Source organism: Arachis hypogaea, chromosome 6 (genome assembly GCF_003086295.3).
Source record: "Arachis hypogaea cultivar Tifrunner chromosome 6, arahy.Tifrunner.gnm2.J5K5, whole genome shotgun sequence".
Taxonomy (NCBI): domain Eukaryota; kingdom Viridiplantae; phylum Streptophyta; class Magnoliopsida; order Fabales; family Fabaceae; genus Arachis; species Arachis hypogaea.
This window is the reverse complement of record NC_092041.1, coordinates 11,252,647-11,266,465: the sequence shown is the minus strand read 5'-3', so window position 1 is coordinate 11,266,465 and position 13,819 is coordinate 11,252,647. Positions and strand designations below refer to the sequence as shown.

General features: G+C 35.6%; 3 protein-coding genes across 8 annotated transcripts; 2 read left to right on the top strand and 1 right to left on the bottom strand.

Moving 5' to 3' along the window:
• Positions 1-240: 240 nt before the first annotated feature.
• LOC112696004 (zeatin O-glucosyltransferase) lies at positions 241-2,201 on the top strand. Its single transcript, XM_025748575.3, has one exon. It carries the CDS (start codon positions 591-593, stop codon positions 2,067-2,069), a length of 1,479 nt encoding a protein of 492 aa, XP_025604360.1. The 5' UTR covers positions 241-590; the 3' UTR covers positions 2,070-2,201.
• Positions 2,202-3,270: 1,069 nt separating this feature from the next.
• LOC112696002 (uncharacterized) lies at positions 3,271-9,386 on the bottom strand. 6 transcript variants are annotated; one of them, XM_025748569.3, is made up of 5 exons: positions 8,910-9,386; positions 4,907-5,041; positions 4,689-4,820; positions 4,104-4,502; positions 3,271-3,636 (listed from the first exon to the last, which is right to left on the bottom strand). In XM_025748569.3, the coding sequence occupies exons 2-5, from the start codon at positions 5,029-5,031 to the stop codon at positions 3,498-3,500; spliced, it is 795 nt and encodes a 264-aa protein (XP_025604354.1). In that variant the 5' UTR covers positions 5,032-5,041; positions 8,910-9,386; the 3' UTR covers positions 3,271-3,497. The 6 variants fall into 6 exon arrangements, with proteins under 6 accessions (XP_025604354.1, XP_025604356.1, XP_025604357.1 ...); XM_025748571.3 differs by having other exon boundaries at positions 4,913-5,041; XM_025748572.3 differs by having other exon boundaries at positions 4,907-5,019.
• Positions 9,387-9,566: 180 nt separating this feature from the next.
• LOC112696003 (mitochondrial acidic protein MAM33) lies at positions 9,567-12,302 on the top strand. The gene is made up of 3 exons (XM_025748574.3): positions 9,567-10,285; positions 10,371-10,702; positions 11,884-12,302. Exons 1-3 carry the CDS (start codon positions 10,172-10,174, stop codon positions 12,044-12,046), a joined length of 609 nt encoding a protein of 202 aa, XP_025604359.1. The 5' UTR covers positions 9,567-10,171; the 3' UTR covers positions 12,047-12,302.
• Positions 12,303-13,819: the final 1,517 nt, after the last annotated feature.

Here is a 13,819-nt window from a genome sequence, read left to right as displayed (position 1 = left end):
ATTATAAATTTTACAAATAGTTAACTTACTTGAATTTAAAAAAAAACACGAGTATGTTTTATTTTTAGTGCATATTATCGTGTTTATATATATTTATTTGACTTACTAAAAAAAATGAAAATAAATATTTAAATTAAAAAATATAAAAATAAATAATTTTTTAATATTTAAATTTTATTATGAAAAAACAAATTCGACAATTTGGACACAAATTATAGACAACTCAGAATTTGCCTTTATTTTTTTCCCTACGAGACAAACTTAAGTTGCTTGCTTACGTGGAACACCATCTGAGACAACATTGGTAATTGACTTATTGTCACGTGTCACAACAGAGAAGTGCACTTATTCATAAAGGTAAAAAATATTGTTAGTATCTATCCCAACAAAAGTAGTAGTTATCCGGGTTTTTTTGTTAAAAAATATATATTAAATCTTGAAAACAAAAAAAAATATGATGAAAACTTGTGCAGTTATTAAGATTCTTTGTTTTCATCTATAAATACCCAGAGCAATAGCACCCAAATGTGACATAATACAATCAAACAGAAACAATTACCTAACTTTCTTTCTCTCCCTCTCTCCCTCAAATGGCATCATCCAGCTACCAAACATCACCAACTGCCACTAACTACAACTCCACCACAAAAGCCCATCACCAGGCCCAAAAGGCCCACCACCACCAGGACGTCGTGGTGGTGGTGGTTCCATTCCCGGCCCAAGGGCACCTCAACCAACTCCTCCACCTCTCACGCATCATCCTCTCCTACAACATCCCGGTCCACTTCGTCGGAACTCCAATCCACAACCGCCAAGCCCTCACGCGCCTCCATGGATGGGAGTGGGACCCACGCTCCATGCTCAACTTCCATGACTTCAAGGTCCCTCCTTTTCCCTCTCCTCCGCCTGATCCCAATGCACTCCGTCAAACCCATTCAAACTTCCCCTCACACCTCCTCCCTTCATTCCAAACCGCCGCCATGCACCTCCGCGACCCAGTTCGATCTTTGTTGTCTTCCATCTCCTCCGTCGCCAGAAGAGTCGTCGTGATCCACGACTCCCTCATGGCCTCCGTCGTCCAAGACGCTGTACACTTATCGAACTGTGAAAGCTACACTTTCCACAGCGTCTCCGCCTTCACCATGTTCTTCTACTTCTGGAACGTTATGGGAACACCCATGCTCCAATCTTCCATAGCCTCTCACATACCTCAAGTTCCTTCTCTTGAAGGTTGCTTCACTACCCAGTTCGTTGATTTCATAAGTTCCCAATACGAGTTCCATAAGTTCAGCAGTGGAACCATTTACAACACTACCAGAGCCATTGAAGGTCCTTACATGGACCTCATAGAGCGTATGGTTAGTTACAAGACTCACTGGGCTTTGGGACCCTTCAACCCTTTGATACCTTCGTCTACAAGGAACAATAACAAGCACCCTTGCATGGATTGGCTTGATGAACAAGAAGATAATTCAGTGCTGTATGTTTCGTTTGGAACAACAACCGCATTCAAAGAGGAACAGATCATGGAGCTGGCAATTGGGTTGGAACGAAGCAAGCAGAAGTTTCTTTGGGTTCTAAGAGATGCAGACAAAGGAGACGTGTTCAAAGAAGATGGAAAGAGAGAGGTGAAGGTTCCAAAGGGGTTCGAAGAACGAGTGAAAGGGATGGGAATGGTGGTTAGGGATTGGGCGCCACAGTTGGAAATATTAGGGCACCGTGCAACGGGTGGGTTTATGAGTCATTGTGGTTGGAATTCGTGCATGGAGAGCATAACAATGGGGGTGCCAATTGCCACGTGGCCTATGCATTCGGATCAACCCAGGAACAGGGTGCTGGTGACGGAGGTGCTTAGGATTGGGCTGGTGGTGAAGGATTGGAGCCACAGGGATGAGGTGGTGGCTGCTTCGGCGGTGGAAGATGCGGTGAGGAGGTTGATGGCGACGGAAGAGGGAGAAGCAATGAGAGAGAGAGCCATGAAGCTGATGAATGCGATCCACAAGTCCAAAGATGAAGGTGGTGTTTCTCGTGTCGAAATTGACTCTTTCATTGCTCATATAACTAGATGAGATGATCCACATACTTTTATTTTCTTTTTTATCTACATATATATATAGCTTTGATTCCCTATAAAAAAAATGTATGTAAAGAAATTGGAGTACGTGATTCAACTAATTAACGAAATCTTATATATCTAGCAATCACCTTTTTTTTTCTTTTTAAATTTTTATATTAAGAGCAACAAAAATATTATTTGTATATTAAATAATTAAACCAACTATTAAATTAGTTGTTATATATGAATATATAATTTTTTAATTTATTTTTAATGTATGTTTTATATTTTAATAATTTTTTTATATGTAGTGTTCATATCTAATGGTTGAGAAATCAAATACAATTGGGATCTTCTTCTTATTTACAATGAAATAATATTGTCATAGTTTATAATTTTATCATTAACTTAATTACTTAAAAAACATAAAAGTTAAAGAAACAAACATCGATAAAGACAAAAATGAGAATAACAACACTTTGAACATGAACATGCATGAAACACTTCAGATTCGAAAATTTGGAGACATGACACGACCCACGGAATTCGTTAGATTAAAAACGGGTTGCTTGAACCAATTTGAGTTAGTTTATAGTTAATTCACTGATTCTTAAATAAGTGTTGGATATTCAAATTTTATTTTATATCTAAAATAATTATTTACCAACAAAATTTTTTTAAATGAAACTAAAATCTACAATAAATTAATCAGCCATATTAAAAAATACCGTAAAAAAAAATAAATCAGATTGCTTAGATGACATATGTATAGGTTACAGTGCAATATGTGGATAATGGGTTTTTTTTCAATTAATATTGTCACATGTAATTTTTTTTATAAAATATATTTTTATATGTTTTTTTTAATTCTACTTCAAAAATATAAGATAAAAAATGATACTTTATAACATCAATTAAATAAAAAATTTGAAAATATCTATTTACGTTTTGTGGAATAGAGGACCGAAGAATAGTACATTGACGGCAGCATTATTGAGTGCTTAAAGTCAATAGAAACGTAGAGATTTGTCTTCTTTTTGTACACGTAAAACCATTATTTCTTTAAATCAATAATTTTATTGGATAATTATTTTAATCCAGATGTGATGCGCGTACAACAAATTAACGGGTAAATCGTGCCTGTATCATGTGATACTGACTTTCAATAAGTTGACTTCATTAGTTTAGTTTTCCACTTGGAGCAGAAAAGTATATTATATGGAACTGGTTCCCATTTTTTTTTCATGATAATTGAAAGGAGAATAATGACTATTCAAACATCTGGTACCAAAAAGGCCAAACACAATCACTCCAATAAACATAACCTACAACTACATATTTACAATATTAGTGTACCACTTGATACATATTAGAAACTTTAATAAATAGCTACAAGCAAAAAGTGTGATTCTCTTGTAGCAATCCTTGTTTCTCAACTTTTTCAGGGTAGAAGAGGAAGTTCCACCTTGTCAAAGGAAAAGAAACTGACCCGTCCCTCCGTGACTAAGCCAATCTTCAAAGGAAGGCCACCACATTGTTTTTCAAGAGCTTCTGTTTCTGCTTTAGATGGTGGATCACCCCTAACAGATATGCACACATTAATATGAAAAATTCCAAATCAGATAAAAGAAAAAGTTTTTAATAGTCCATATAGATAGGTGGTAACTTCATGAGCTAGTCCTATGTTCTTATTCTCCTAGGACAACACAATCATCAATTGCTATCAAGCAAATTTACGAACAACCATATATATAGAGAGAGTTAGAGACAATTTTCAATCAGAGAAGCTACAACCATATCAGCTCTTTGTTCAGTCCCATAATTACATGCATTATGCAATACAACTTGTTTGTGGCAATATATAAGTGTATCTGTTTGAGTGAATGCGAAAACACATGTCATGGTATGCTTGAATACTTGAAGTCATGTTCTGAATTACTCCACTACCTAAATACCCTAGAGTATAGCAGTACATGATATCTAACAACAAATCAAGTTTCTTAACTCTAAAGTAGAAACATACTGCAATATGAGAAATAGTAATTACCGAGATAAGTATAGCAGAAAACTAGGATCACCCGGCGAAGACTTTCTAAACCTACTGTTTGGAAGATAAACATCGAAATCTGGCCTTGAACCATTAATCTGCATCTCACTTAATAACTTATTGATGGAAAGCTCGGATTTGGAGCTCATCAAGTCTACTCCTTGTTCAGTTTCTTCGGCAACATCAACAGCCTTATGGGAACTTTTAATTCCCTTCAAACTCCAAGCAACGCCGTGCCGCCCAACTATGTAGCCAAGAGACTTGAGGTGCCTGTAAACCTCAAACATTTCCCAGCAACACCCACTCTTACCTCCAGCAATCTTTTCATACATATCCATTAGGGACATGCTTCTTTCACAATCATCTAAGAGATCTAAGGCTCCTATCTCCATCAAATACCTGCCAAAGTAAACATCATTACGCACAATGAATGCACTATTGTAACAATTTCCTTTCTAATACATTATAAAATCTGCATATAATCGATATATTTTTAATGCATGTAAATCATATTCTTAATTCAATGATGTAACAAAGTAATTAGTTTCTCTTCGGGTAACAACAAAGAGGGTGCATATCACCTACAAAGACTCCTCAATGGAAGAATAAACCTTGCCACTTCGAACTATCCCAGTTGTGACCCATGTTTTGCCACGATTTTCAATGACTTCAGCCATTCCCATCTCATCATTCCAAACAGCTTTGGATTTCACGTACCTGCTAATTTGTAAATTAAATTAAAAATCAAAGAATTCACTTGAGTATTCTCACAAGTATATACTACATATCAAGGAAGAAAAGACCTGAACTGTAACTTGGTGTTGGAACTGGAGGAAAAGGCACTCTCATTATCATCTTCATCACTTGCATTTTGCAAGTAGACCTCATCGTCGGTGGAAGAAGGTTCCTCAAATGGCTTGGTTTCCATGTATCAAAAGCTGTAATTGTTACAAGAATAAAAATAACACGGTTTTGCCGCAAAAAATTTTCAGTTATTGGGTGAGACATTTATACAAACAGATAGAGTGCAATGTTAGCGCCACAGTTCTGAATGCGATACCTACGCAAATTACTATTTCTCTACGAGCCAACACTTCACAGAACAAAATCATAAATATGGAGTTATAACTTAAAAGGTTCCAAAACCAGAAATAAGCAAGAGTTAACAGAAGTAGGTTCTGAAAACCGAACCGGTCATCGAACCGCTCTAACTACTGGTTTACTGGTTCATAGGTTCAACCGGTTTGACCGTGGTTAAACCAAAAAAACCGTTTTATAATAAAATAATAAATAAAATATAAATAAACATATTAAAACATAATTATAGTCTAATATAAACTTTAAAATATCATCCATACTTAAAAATTACCAGCAATCTAATAATAATATAATCCAGTTATAATATCACAATAACCCACTCCAACCCAATAATCTCAACAAACAACAATTATTATTACAAAAATTCTCAACTTCTGATATGTCATGATCTTATGAGGGAATCAATTACAATAATTTAGATAAACTATATTTATCTTTCTAAATTCCCTAAGCTAGCTTTACTATATATATAGGGTTTACGGTTAATATATGTAAAATTGCAAAGATATTTAGATTCGATCTTATTAGTCATTTGGGATTTTCGTGAGATCAACTTGACTTATTCTGTTGGATAACTTTTAGTAAGGTATAAATCCAAGTCAATATATGGAAATGCAAACCAAAAACTGAATGTTTGCAAAACATTTCATTGATCAAATGCTGAAACGCGGTGAGATCAAATAACAACCAGCAAGCATCGCAAAGCCAACAATCATATTCATCTTGGAACGACACAACACAACCCTAGCCTAATCATTTAATCAATCAATGCTTCAAAAATTAATCATGCTTCAAAATTTGTTACAATAAAAAATAAAACCATAAAAAGATGTACTATCTTCTACATTCCAATCAAAGAAAATACCCAATATGTTATTTTTTCAAAGGAAAAAATAGAAAATAAATGAGAGAAAGAGCAAGGGACTATTCCATGCCACTGTTTCACAGTAACTTCACAACTGTTTTATTTGCAAAACAAAGTCATTCACAACATGAACTAATACTAGAAAGAAAATGAAAACTTTCATGGCCAACTAGATAGAATTGCTTGCATATTTAGAAAAGAGTAATCACCCAAATTTTGGTTCAAAAAAAACAATTTGGTTTTCAAAAGTATATACATTGTTCTATCCGACATATCTCTAATAGAAAAGAAAAGAATAAACTACTCTACTTACTAGTTACTACCATATGTCACAAAATTTGATACCTTCTATCAACCAATATGCAACAATAAAAAGGCTATGGGATCAAAGGCATACAGATCACTACGACTTAGTGAGGAATATGAAAGAATATATTCACACATCAAGAAACAAAATTACTAGGATCAACAAACAAAATTTCGATACCCAATTTAAAAAAGAAACTAAAAAGTTAATTCCTAAAGTGGGTCACAAGATTTACATCCTTAATCATCACAGGACCAACCTCAGATAGAAGGTCCAAGCATGGTGGTAAAATCTCTGGAAGCATGGATTGAGCCATACTAAACCAATAGGAGCAGTTTTACCATGGCAGGTTTTCATCTTCCACTCAATGAACAATTTATTAAATCAACAACAGCAAAACACAATATAACAATCAGAAGGTAGAGAACAACACCAAAACAATAATTTATCAAATTAACAAGTTAATAAGATCAATTAAAACTGAAAATCAAAATAACAAGAAAACAATTAAAATTTTAAACTACAGCAAACCAACAAGAAAATAAGAACTTGAAAACATACTAACCATGAAAACAACAATAAAAAAAAACACAATAACTGAATAATTAATACAAGAAAAACAAGAAGGAAAAAAAATCACCCTAGGATGGAGCAGTTCTGAAATTCAAACAGTACAGGGAGAGGGAGGAGCTTTAAATCGCGACGGAGATGGCTGAATGGAGGCTGAACAATGGCGGAATGGTGGCTGAAAGGCGGCGGAACAGAGGCTGAACAGAGGCTCGAACACGCAGCGTAGAGGACTGAACAGAGGGCTAAGCAGCTCGAACAAGGGTTGGCCAAAAAACAGAGGCAGAAGCTTGGCCAAAAAGGAGGCGGATGCGCGGCGAACAAGGGCGACGTTGCGCCGAAGCTGTAGCAATGCGGACGGCGGCGGTGGCTGGACCTTGAGGAACGGTGACGAGAGAGGGCTGCTTCGGTGTTTCCTCCAAACTGCGTTCGAGTTCTCTTCTCTGCGTTTTTCAGTGTGTTCATTCAGAGGCCAGAGAGAGGGAAGTGAGGGAGTGAGGAGGAGCTCAATGAGAGGAAGGAGGAGAGTGGCTGAGTGAGACTGTGTGACTAAGGTTTTGAGAACCGGACTGGTCATCGAACCGCTCTAGTTACTGGTTCACTGATTTACTGGTCCAACCGGTCTAACCGTGGTTCAACCGAAAAAACCGTTTTAAAATAAAATAATAAATAAATTATAACTAAACATCCTAAAATATAACTCAAACCCACTTGTTGTCTCATAACAACACTGTCATTCGGACAACATAATCATTGAATACAATGCAAAGCTACTTATTCATTGAGATCTCACATTATACAAACAACTTTCATGACTTAAGTTTGCACATTTTCAACAAACAATTGTAAGTGTTATTATTTCTTTTACGATGATATGTACAAATCACGTATAGTACAAAACTACAAACTAACTGGAAATAGATATGAGCTTAGATGCATGATTATATAGTGTAGTGAGGTGAATTTTTGTCTCTGTTGTTAACATGAGATTATACAATGCTCCCCCTGTGAATTTGTCTCCAAGAAACATTATAATATTCATGAATTCACAAAATGTTTACTCTAGGGAACCAGAGAGCATACATATTGGACTAGGCAAGTAATGCTTAACTACATTGAATAAATTTGCATGGCCTTCACATGACTTTGACTAATAACACACATACAAATATGCATTGAAAAAGTACAAAATTTCAATAAACATTACTAAACAGAGGCAAGAAAGAACAATCATCATTCAGCAACAAACATTACAAACAGCAACAAGTAATCACACTATTACCAAATTCAAAACGAATGAAAACCAGATAACCCCAATCATAAACACCATTACCAAATTAAATAAAAAATCAACGAAAAATTACCTTGCAAATCAAAAACTCAATCTCTTGAACTCAATAATTACATCAGTTATCCAACTAAATAATTGCATCACAGTTATCATAAACTGATTTCAAAGCCTAGAAGCAGAGTCAAATTAAAAACATGAAGCATATAATAAATCAAAAGATCACCAATTGCAAATTTTTTAATAAGAACAAACGTTAAGCACAATGAAAAATGAAAAAAGATTCAACAGTTTTCAACCCAATTTTAATAAAGCTCATCACAATGATTAACAACAACAAAAAGTACTGAAGGAACAGCGAATCAGTAACAGGCAGTGCAAATTTAAAATTTAAAAGTTATCAACTTAAAATTCATCATCAAATACAATCAGTGAGCAAAGCCAAGCAACCAAGCACTGACTAAGTATTCTGTTCTGATTCTGTGACTAGGAAGCAACAAATTCAGCAACAAATTCAAGTTGCAGCAACAAACTTAACAAATCCAAGTAAAGTCCCGATTTACAGCAACATTTAGATTAGCAACAAGGCAAATTTGATTAGCAATTCAGCAACATGCAAAAATACAGGGAGAAGGGAAATCTGAAAAAGAGAGCATAAGGAAGGATGGTGCAGGGACTCACCAACGGTCGACGGCGAGTCGGCGACCACCCCACGGAAGGCGACGAAGCAAGATACAACCCCACGAGTTGCTTCTGCCGCCGGCCACGAGAGAGACGAACCACGAGATGCCAGTGACTGAGACAAGACTCGAGTGAGACTGGGAGGCAGAATCGAGTAGAGACAACCACGGACGACGAGCAGCAACCAACACGCACAGCTCGGGCACTCACTGGCGGAGGGAGGCGCGAGCAGCCGAGCACAGAGGAGAACGGCGAGATGCGAGCACCCGACGTGGAGGATCCGGCGAGAGGCCCGAGAGCACGAAGCCGGAAGTTCTTGAGTGCGATGGACGGCGGCAGCAGTCTCTCACTCTGACAGACGGCGACAACTATTGGTGGAGGCTAAGGTTTGCTTTCTTTGGTGGAGGCTAGGGCAGTTTGCTCTTTGCTGAAGGAAGGAGTTGGAGAAGGGGGGAACGGGCGCAACTTTTTCCTTTCAAGGAAGGAAACGACGTCGGTTTCTGTAAATCGGCCGGGTTCCGATCCGGTACGATCTGCCAGTAACCGGCCGGTTCATCGGTTCTTGAGCGATTTTTTATTTTGCGGTTTTATATATTAGACCGGACCGTTTTTCTTGTCGGTTTCTAATTAAATTGGTTTGATCGGCTGGTTCCGTCCGATTCAGTTTTCAGAACATTGTGTGAGAGAGGAGAGGCCAAGAAGGTGCTGCACGTTTTGGTTACTGGTTAGGGTTTCTCAAACCAACGGCGCCGTTTTAAGCAAAAATTTCAGAAAATCAGTCAGATTTTGGTTCGGTTAGACCGACCGGCTCGACGGTCCAACGAGAGTTTCTGAACCTTTCGGTTTTGAATTTTGATATATGACCGATTCGTTTTTTTACACTGGTTCGAACCGGTTTTCAGAAGAACAAACCAAAATCAGTAGAAGAAAACGAAGCTAGGTTACCGGAGATCTGGACAACTAGGTGGACAGCCGGCGAGATTTCGAGAGCTAGAGTCAGAGACTCAGAGTGAAGAGTGCTATTAGGGCTAGGATTCCGGCAGAAACGGTGGTTCCGTTAGCCGGCGTTGTGGCAGGTGATGCTGGAATCGATGGGAAAATGAAATGGTGAGTCACGAGTGGAATGTGGATTTTCTGGATTAGTTGGGCTTAAAATTAAGCCCAAAAATAAGGCAAGCCCAATAGGCCCAAAAGGCCCAAAAAATTCTCGAGTTTCAGAAAGTACAATTGAGGAAACAGAAACACAGAAAAGGAAGTGGGAGATGGCGAAATGGGTGAGGAATCTCACCAAGGGACTCAAAGCTATTGAAGACTTGGAACTTCTCAAGCTCTTGAGATCCGAGATCAGTTTCGAACTTTCTTCTAATCCATTTCAGGTTCCCTCCCTTTTTTCTTTTTCACTCTCAATTATTATGAATTAATCAATGAAACTGAAAAAAAAAATTACCTTTGTGTGTGCAGGGTGCCGAAACTGGTTCGTTAGGGGAATTCGTGGTGGACTATGATTCGCCACGGTCAAAAGACGTGGTTTTCCGGAGGAAACTCGATTCGGGTGAGGAAGTTGCAGTTTCTGCTCAATTGGGTCCTCCTAACTATGATAATGACCTCGTTTTTCAAAGGAATGCTTTTGCCAAAGTGTGTGTGAAGAAGCCTTCATTCAGCTCCATTTTGCAGTTTGATTGTCAGGTTTATCAAGTCGATGATAAGAGCTCTGAATTCAGCATTGATGGTGCTTATTATCTCAGATCATCCATGTCTTTGATTCCTTCCGTTTACAAAGGCCCCTTCTTCAGGTAAAAGAAAATAAAATAAACCCATAACTGTTGCATTCACTCTTACTTATTGGTTATTGATGTTTGCTATGTTTTAAGCTTTTGCAACAATGTTTATGCCTAGTTTTCCGAGTTTATGTCGGATGAAGTAGATGGTGTCTGTAGGTGTGTGTCACACGTGCTTGTTTATATTTTTCTTTCGGTAGTTGTAAAACAATTCCAAATGAGGAAAGGAAAAAGAAAAAAAACACCAACAAAATTTTATAGCAATAGGTGGGATTGGTTTTTTGATCAAACGGCGTTATTGTGTTTTATCATGTCTGCAGTGAGATTTTTAACATAATTGATTTAATAGAAGTATGACTAAATTTAGACTTAAGTTTTGAAGGTGCTTTTTGTCATATATAAAACATGAAAACTCCAACATTTTGTCCAATCTTCATGAATCCCTAAGATGTACATTGTCTTTTAGGCTGCGTTTGTTTTTGTTTGGTGATAAAATAGAACAAATTATGAAAATCTAATTTATTCTCATTTTTTTCATAAGAAAAGAATTATGAAGAAAATATAATGCTAAAAAATATAATTATAAAAATTTGATAAAAATAATGAAAAAACAAAGTTGTATTTTTTGTTGGTGTCTCCGTGTCTTTCCGGACACAAAATACACTAATTCAATGTTTTTGGACACAATGTCTTTGTTCATGTCTTATCTGCCAAACATAATTTTGTGTCTCTCTGTTCTGTCTCAGGATCCTGTGCCGGTAAACAAACCGGGCCTTATTTCTCATTGTCTTGAATAATATAATCAAAATACTTAAATCTCTTTATACTTTTTCCAATGAAATCATGGTATTGAATCCTGAGCTCTCTGCCTAGCTATCTACACAATCATCAGTCTTTTATATACATTGGCTTCATATATCAAGAGCTCTCTGCCTAGCTATCTATATAGGCTTCTACCCTTTTATACTTAGACTATCAATGTACTAGTATTTATTGCTTTTAGACTGTATTGCATGTTGTAAACAATTCTTGTTGGCCAAGGTGTTATTTAGAGAGTTGAATTGGTTAGATCAGCTATTAGTTACAACAGTAATAGTAGTAATAGTTATTAGTAATTAGGTAATAGGTAATAGAAGCAACTTGATTTTGTTTACCAATAACACTTGCTCATTGTTCCTCTCTACATCCATGTGAAGCGAATTGGATAGCAAGTTGCAGGACGCACTCAAGGAATACCTCATATCTAAAGGTATTGGAACAAGCCTCACCAATTTCATCCTCCACTATCTACACAAGAAAGAGCAGCAGCAATATGTGAATTGGCTGAAAAAAAGTGAAGATTTTCTGACCAAAAACTGAGCCATCTAGTCCATTTTCTAGGAAAATTCTACATAGTTCTGCAGATTTCCAATACTGTTAGTATTGCCACTTGTCATAGTAAAGGGAATTGTGTATCAAATGCTCAATTTTTTCTAATTATGTTGTCGATTCTTATGGCATTCACATAATGATACTGATAAATTTAGGTGTAGAATCGTTTCTTACTTTTTAATTGTAATTTACTTTCAATCACTTTCTCACTGCAATCATAGAAGTGACCTGGTTTTAATTATCACTGCATAATCCATGGTCTTCTAATGAAGATGCACAAGAAATTAAATTGTAGAAAAGAACACAAACCCAAAATCGAAACAAGTAGTTGTATGGAGCTAAATATATTAAACTAAAATCCGGCTTGGACTTGAATTGATTAAAACTATGGGGGCTAAAAGATAATTAATAATTTTAAAGAGGCTGATTACCAAATTCAAGCTTTATTGATGCAGGGATCAAAACGTAATTTTCTTTTTCCTATTTTGAATTCACACTGTGCTTATGGATTTCTAGATAAAGTTATCTTTCTTCTTTTTTTTTTTTAATGGGCCGGCATAGACTTGTTAAAAGGTAGCATTATGTGAGGGCTAATAAAATTCTTAAGACATGACCCAAGACAAAATAATAAAATTCTGAAGACATTTTCTATGACTACATATTATTCTTGTTTTTGGTCAAAATTCTTTCTTTGAGGAAACATTGCTCCTCTTTATGACCAGATTCAATCTTGTGTTTTTTTTTTTTGGGGGGGGGGGGGGAGGGGGGGTTTGGTATGCACATACATGATTTTCATGTAATAGGACTAGTCTATTGATTATTATTAAAATATAGGGCCAAATAAATAAAATGCATCTATTATTAAATTAAAAAAAATCACGTTGACCACCTTTAAATAAAAGAGATCAATTTAGTTTGAGTTTTGTAACTGTGAATCAAATTAATAGTGTCGATACAAAATTTATGATCAAATTGAGGTTTGAAACAAAGGATCAAAATTGAATACAGGATAAAAATTTATTGTTATCTCAACAGCAAAACGTATCTTTTTTTTCATATAAAATATCATGTTTTTAAATTTGAGTCTTACTAAGTGTAATTGTTAGGAATATCATAAATAAAAAAAACATATAGTGTTAAATTTTTGTAGCAAACCTTCTCATTTTGTGCTTTATTTCATGCCAACATTATTTTTTGATATTAAGACGTGCAAGAATGAATCTTGTAATTAAACTCCAGTAACGCATGTATCTTGCATCATAAATCAATAAATTAATGTCAAACATCTTATGGAACAACTTCAAAGGATGTCCACTTGCTCTTATACCACAAAATGTCTTGGTAGGTTGACAATTTTGGAAGGTTTCAGACATTCCCAGATTTCATTGTTTTATTTTAATATATATTTTAAGACGGTAATATTAGGAAGACAAAAAAAAATCCAAAATATTTATTAATTGTCGTAACAATTAATAAATGTTAAATAAGATAAGTTATGATTATTTTGGCTGATTTTCTTTAGTTACCAAATATTTTCGATTTCTAAAATGTTATTTGTATACTAAAAGTAGTCACCATGTATTTATATGTAAATACATATATTATTTAGTTTATTTTTAATGTGTATTTTATATTCAAATATGTATTTTATATTAATGGTTAATTTTGATAGCTGATTTTACTATACACGTAGTATAGTTATATTTATTTTGATCTTTATTATTTGAATCAGTGGTTAAGGGTGGCTTAATTGAAGTTACT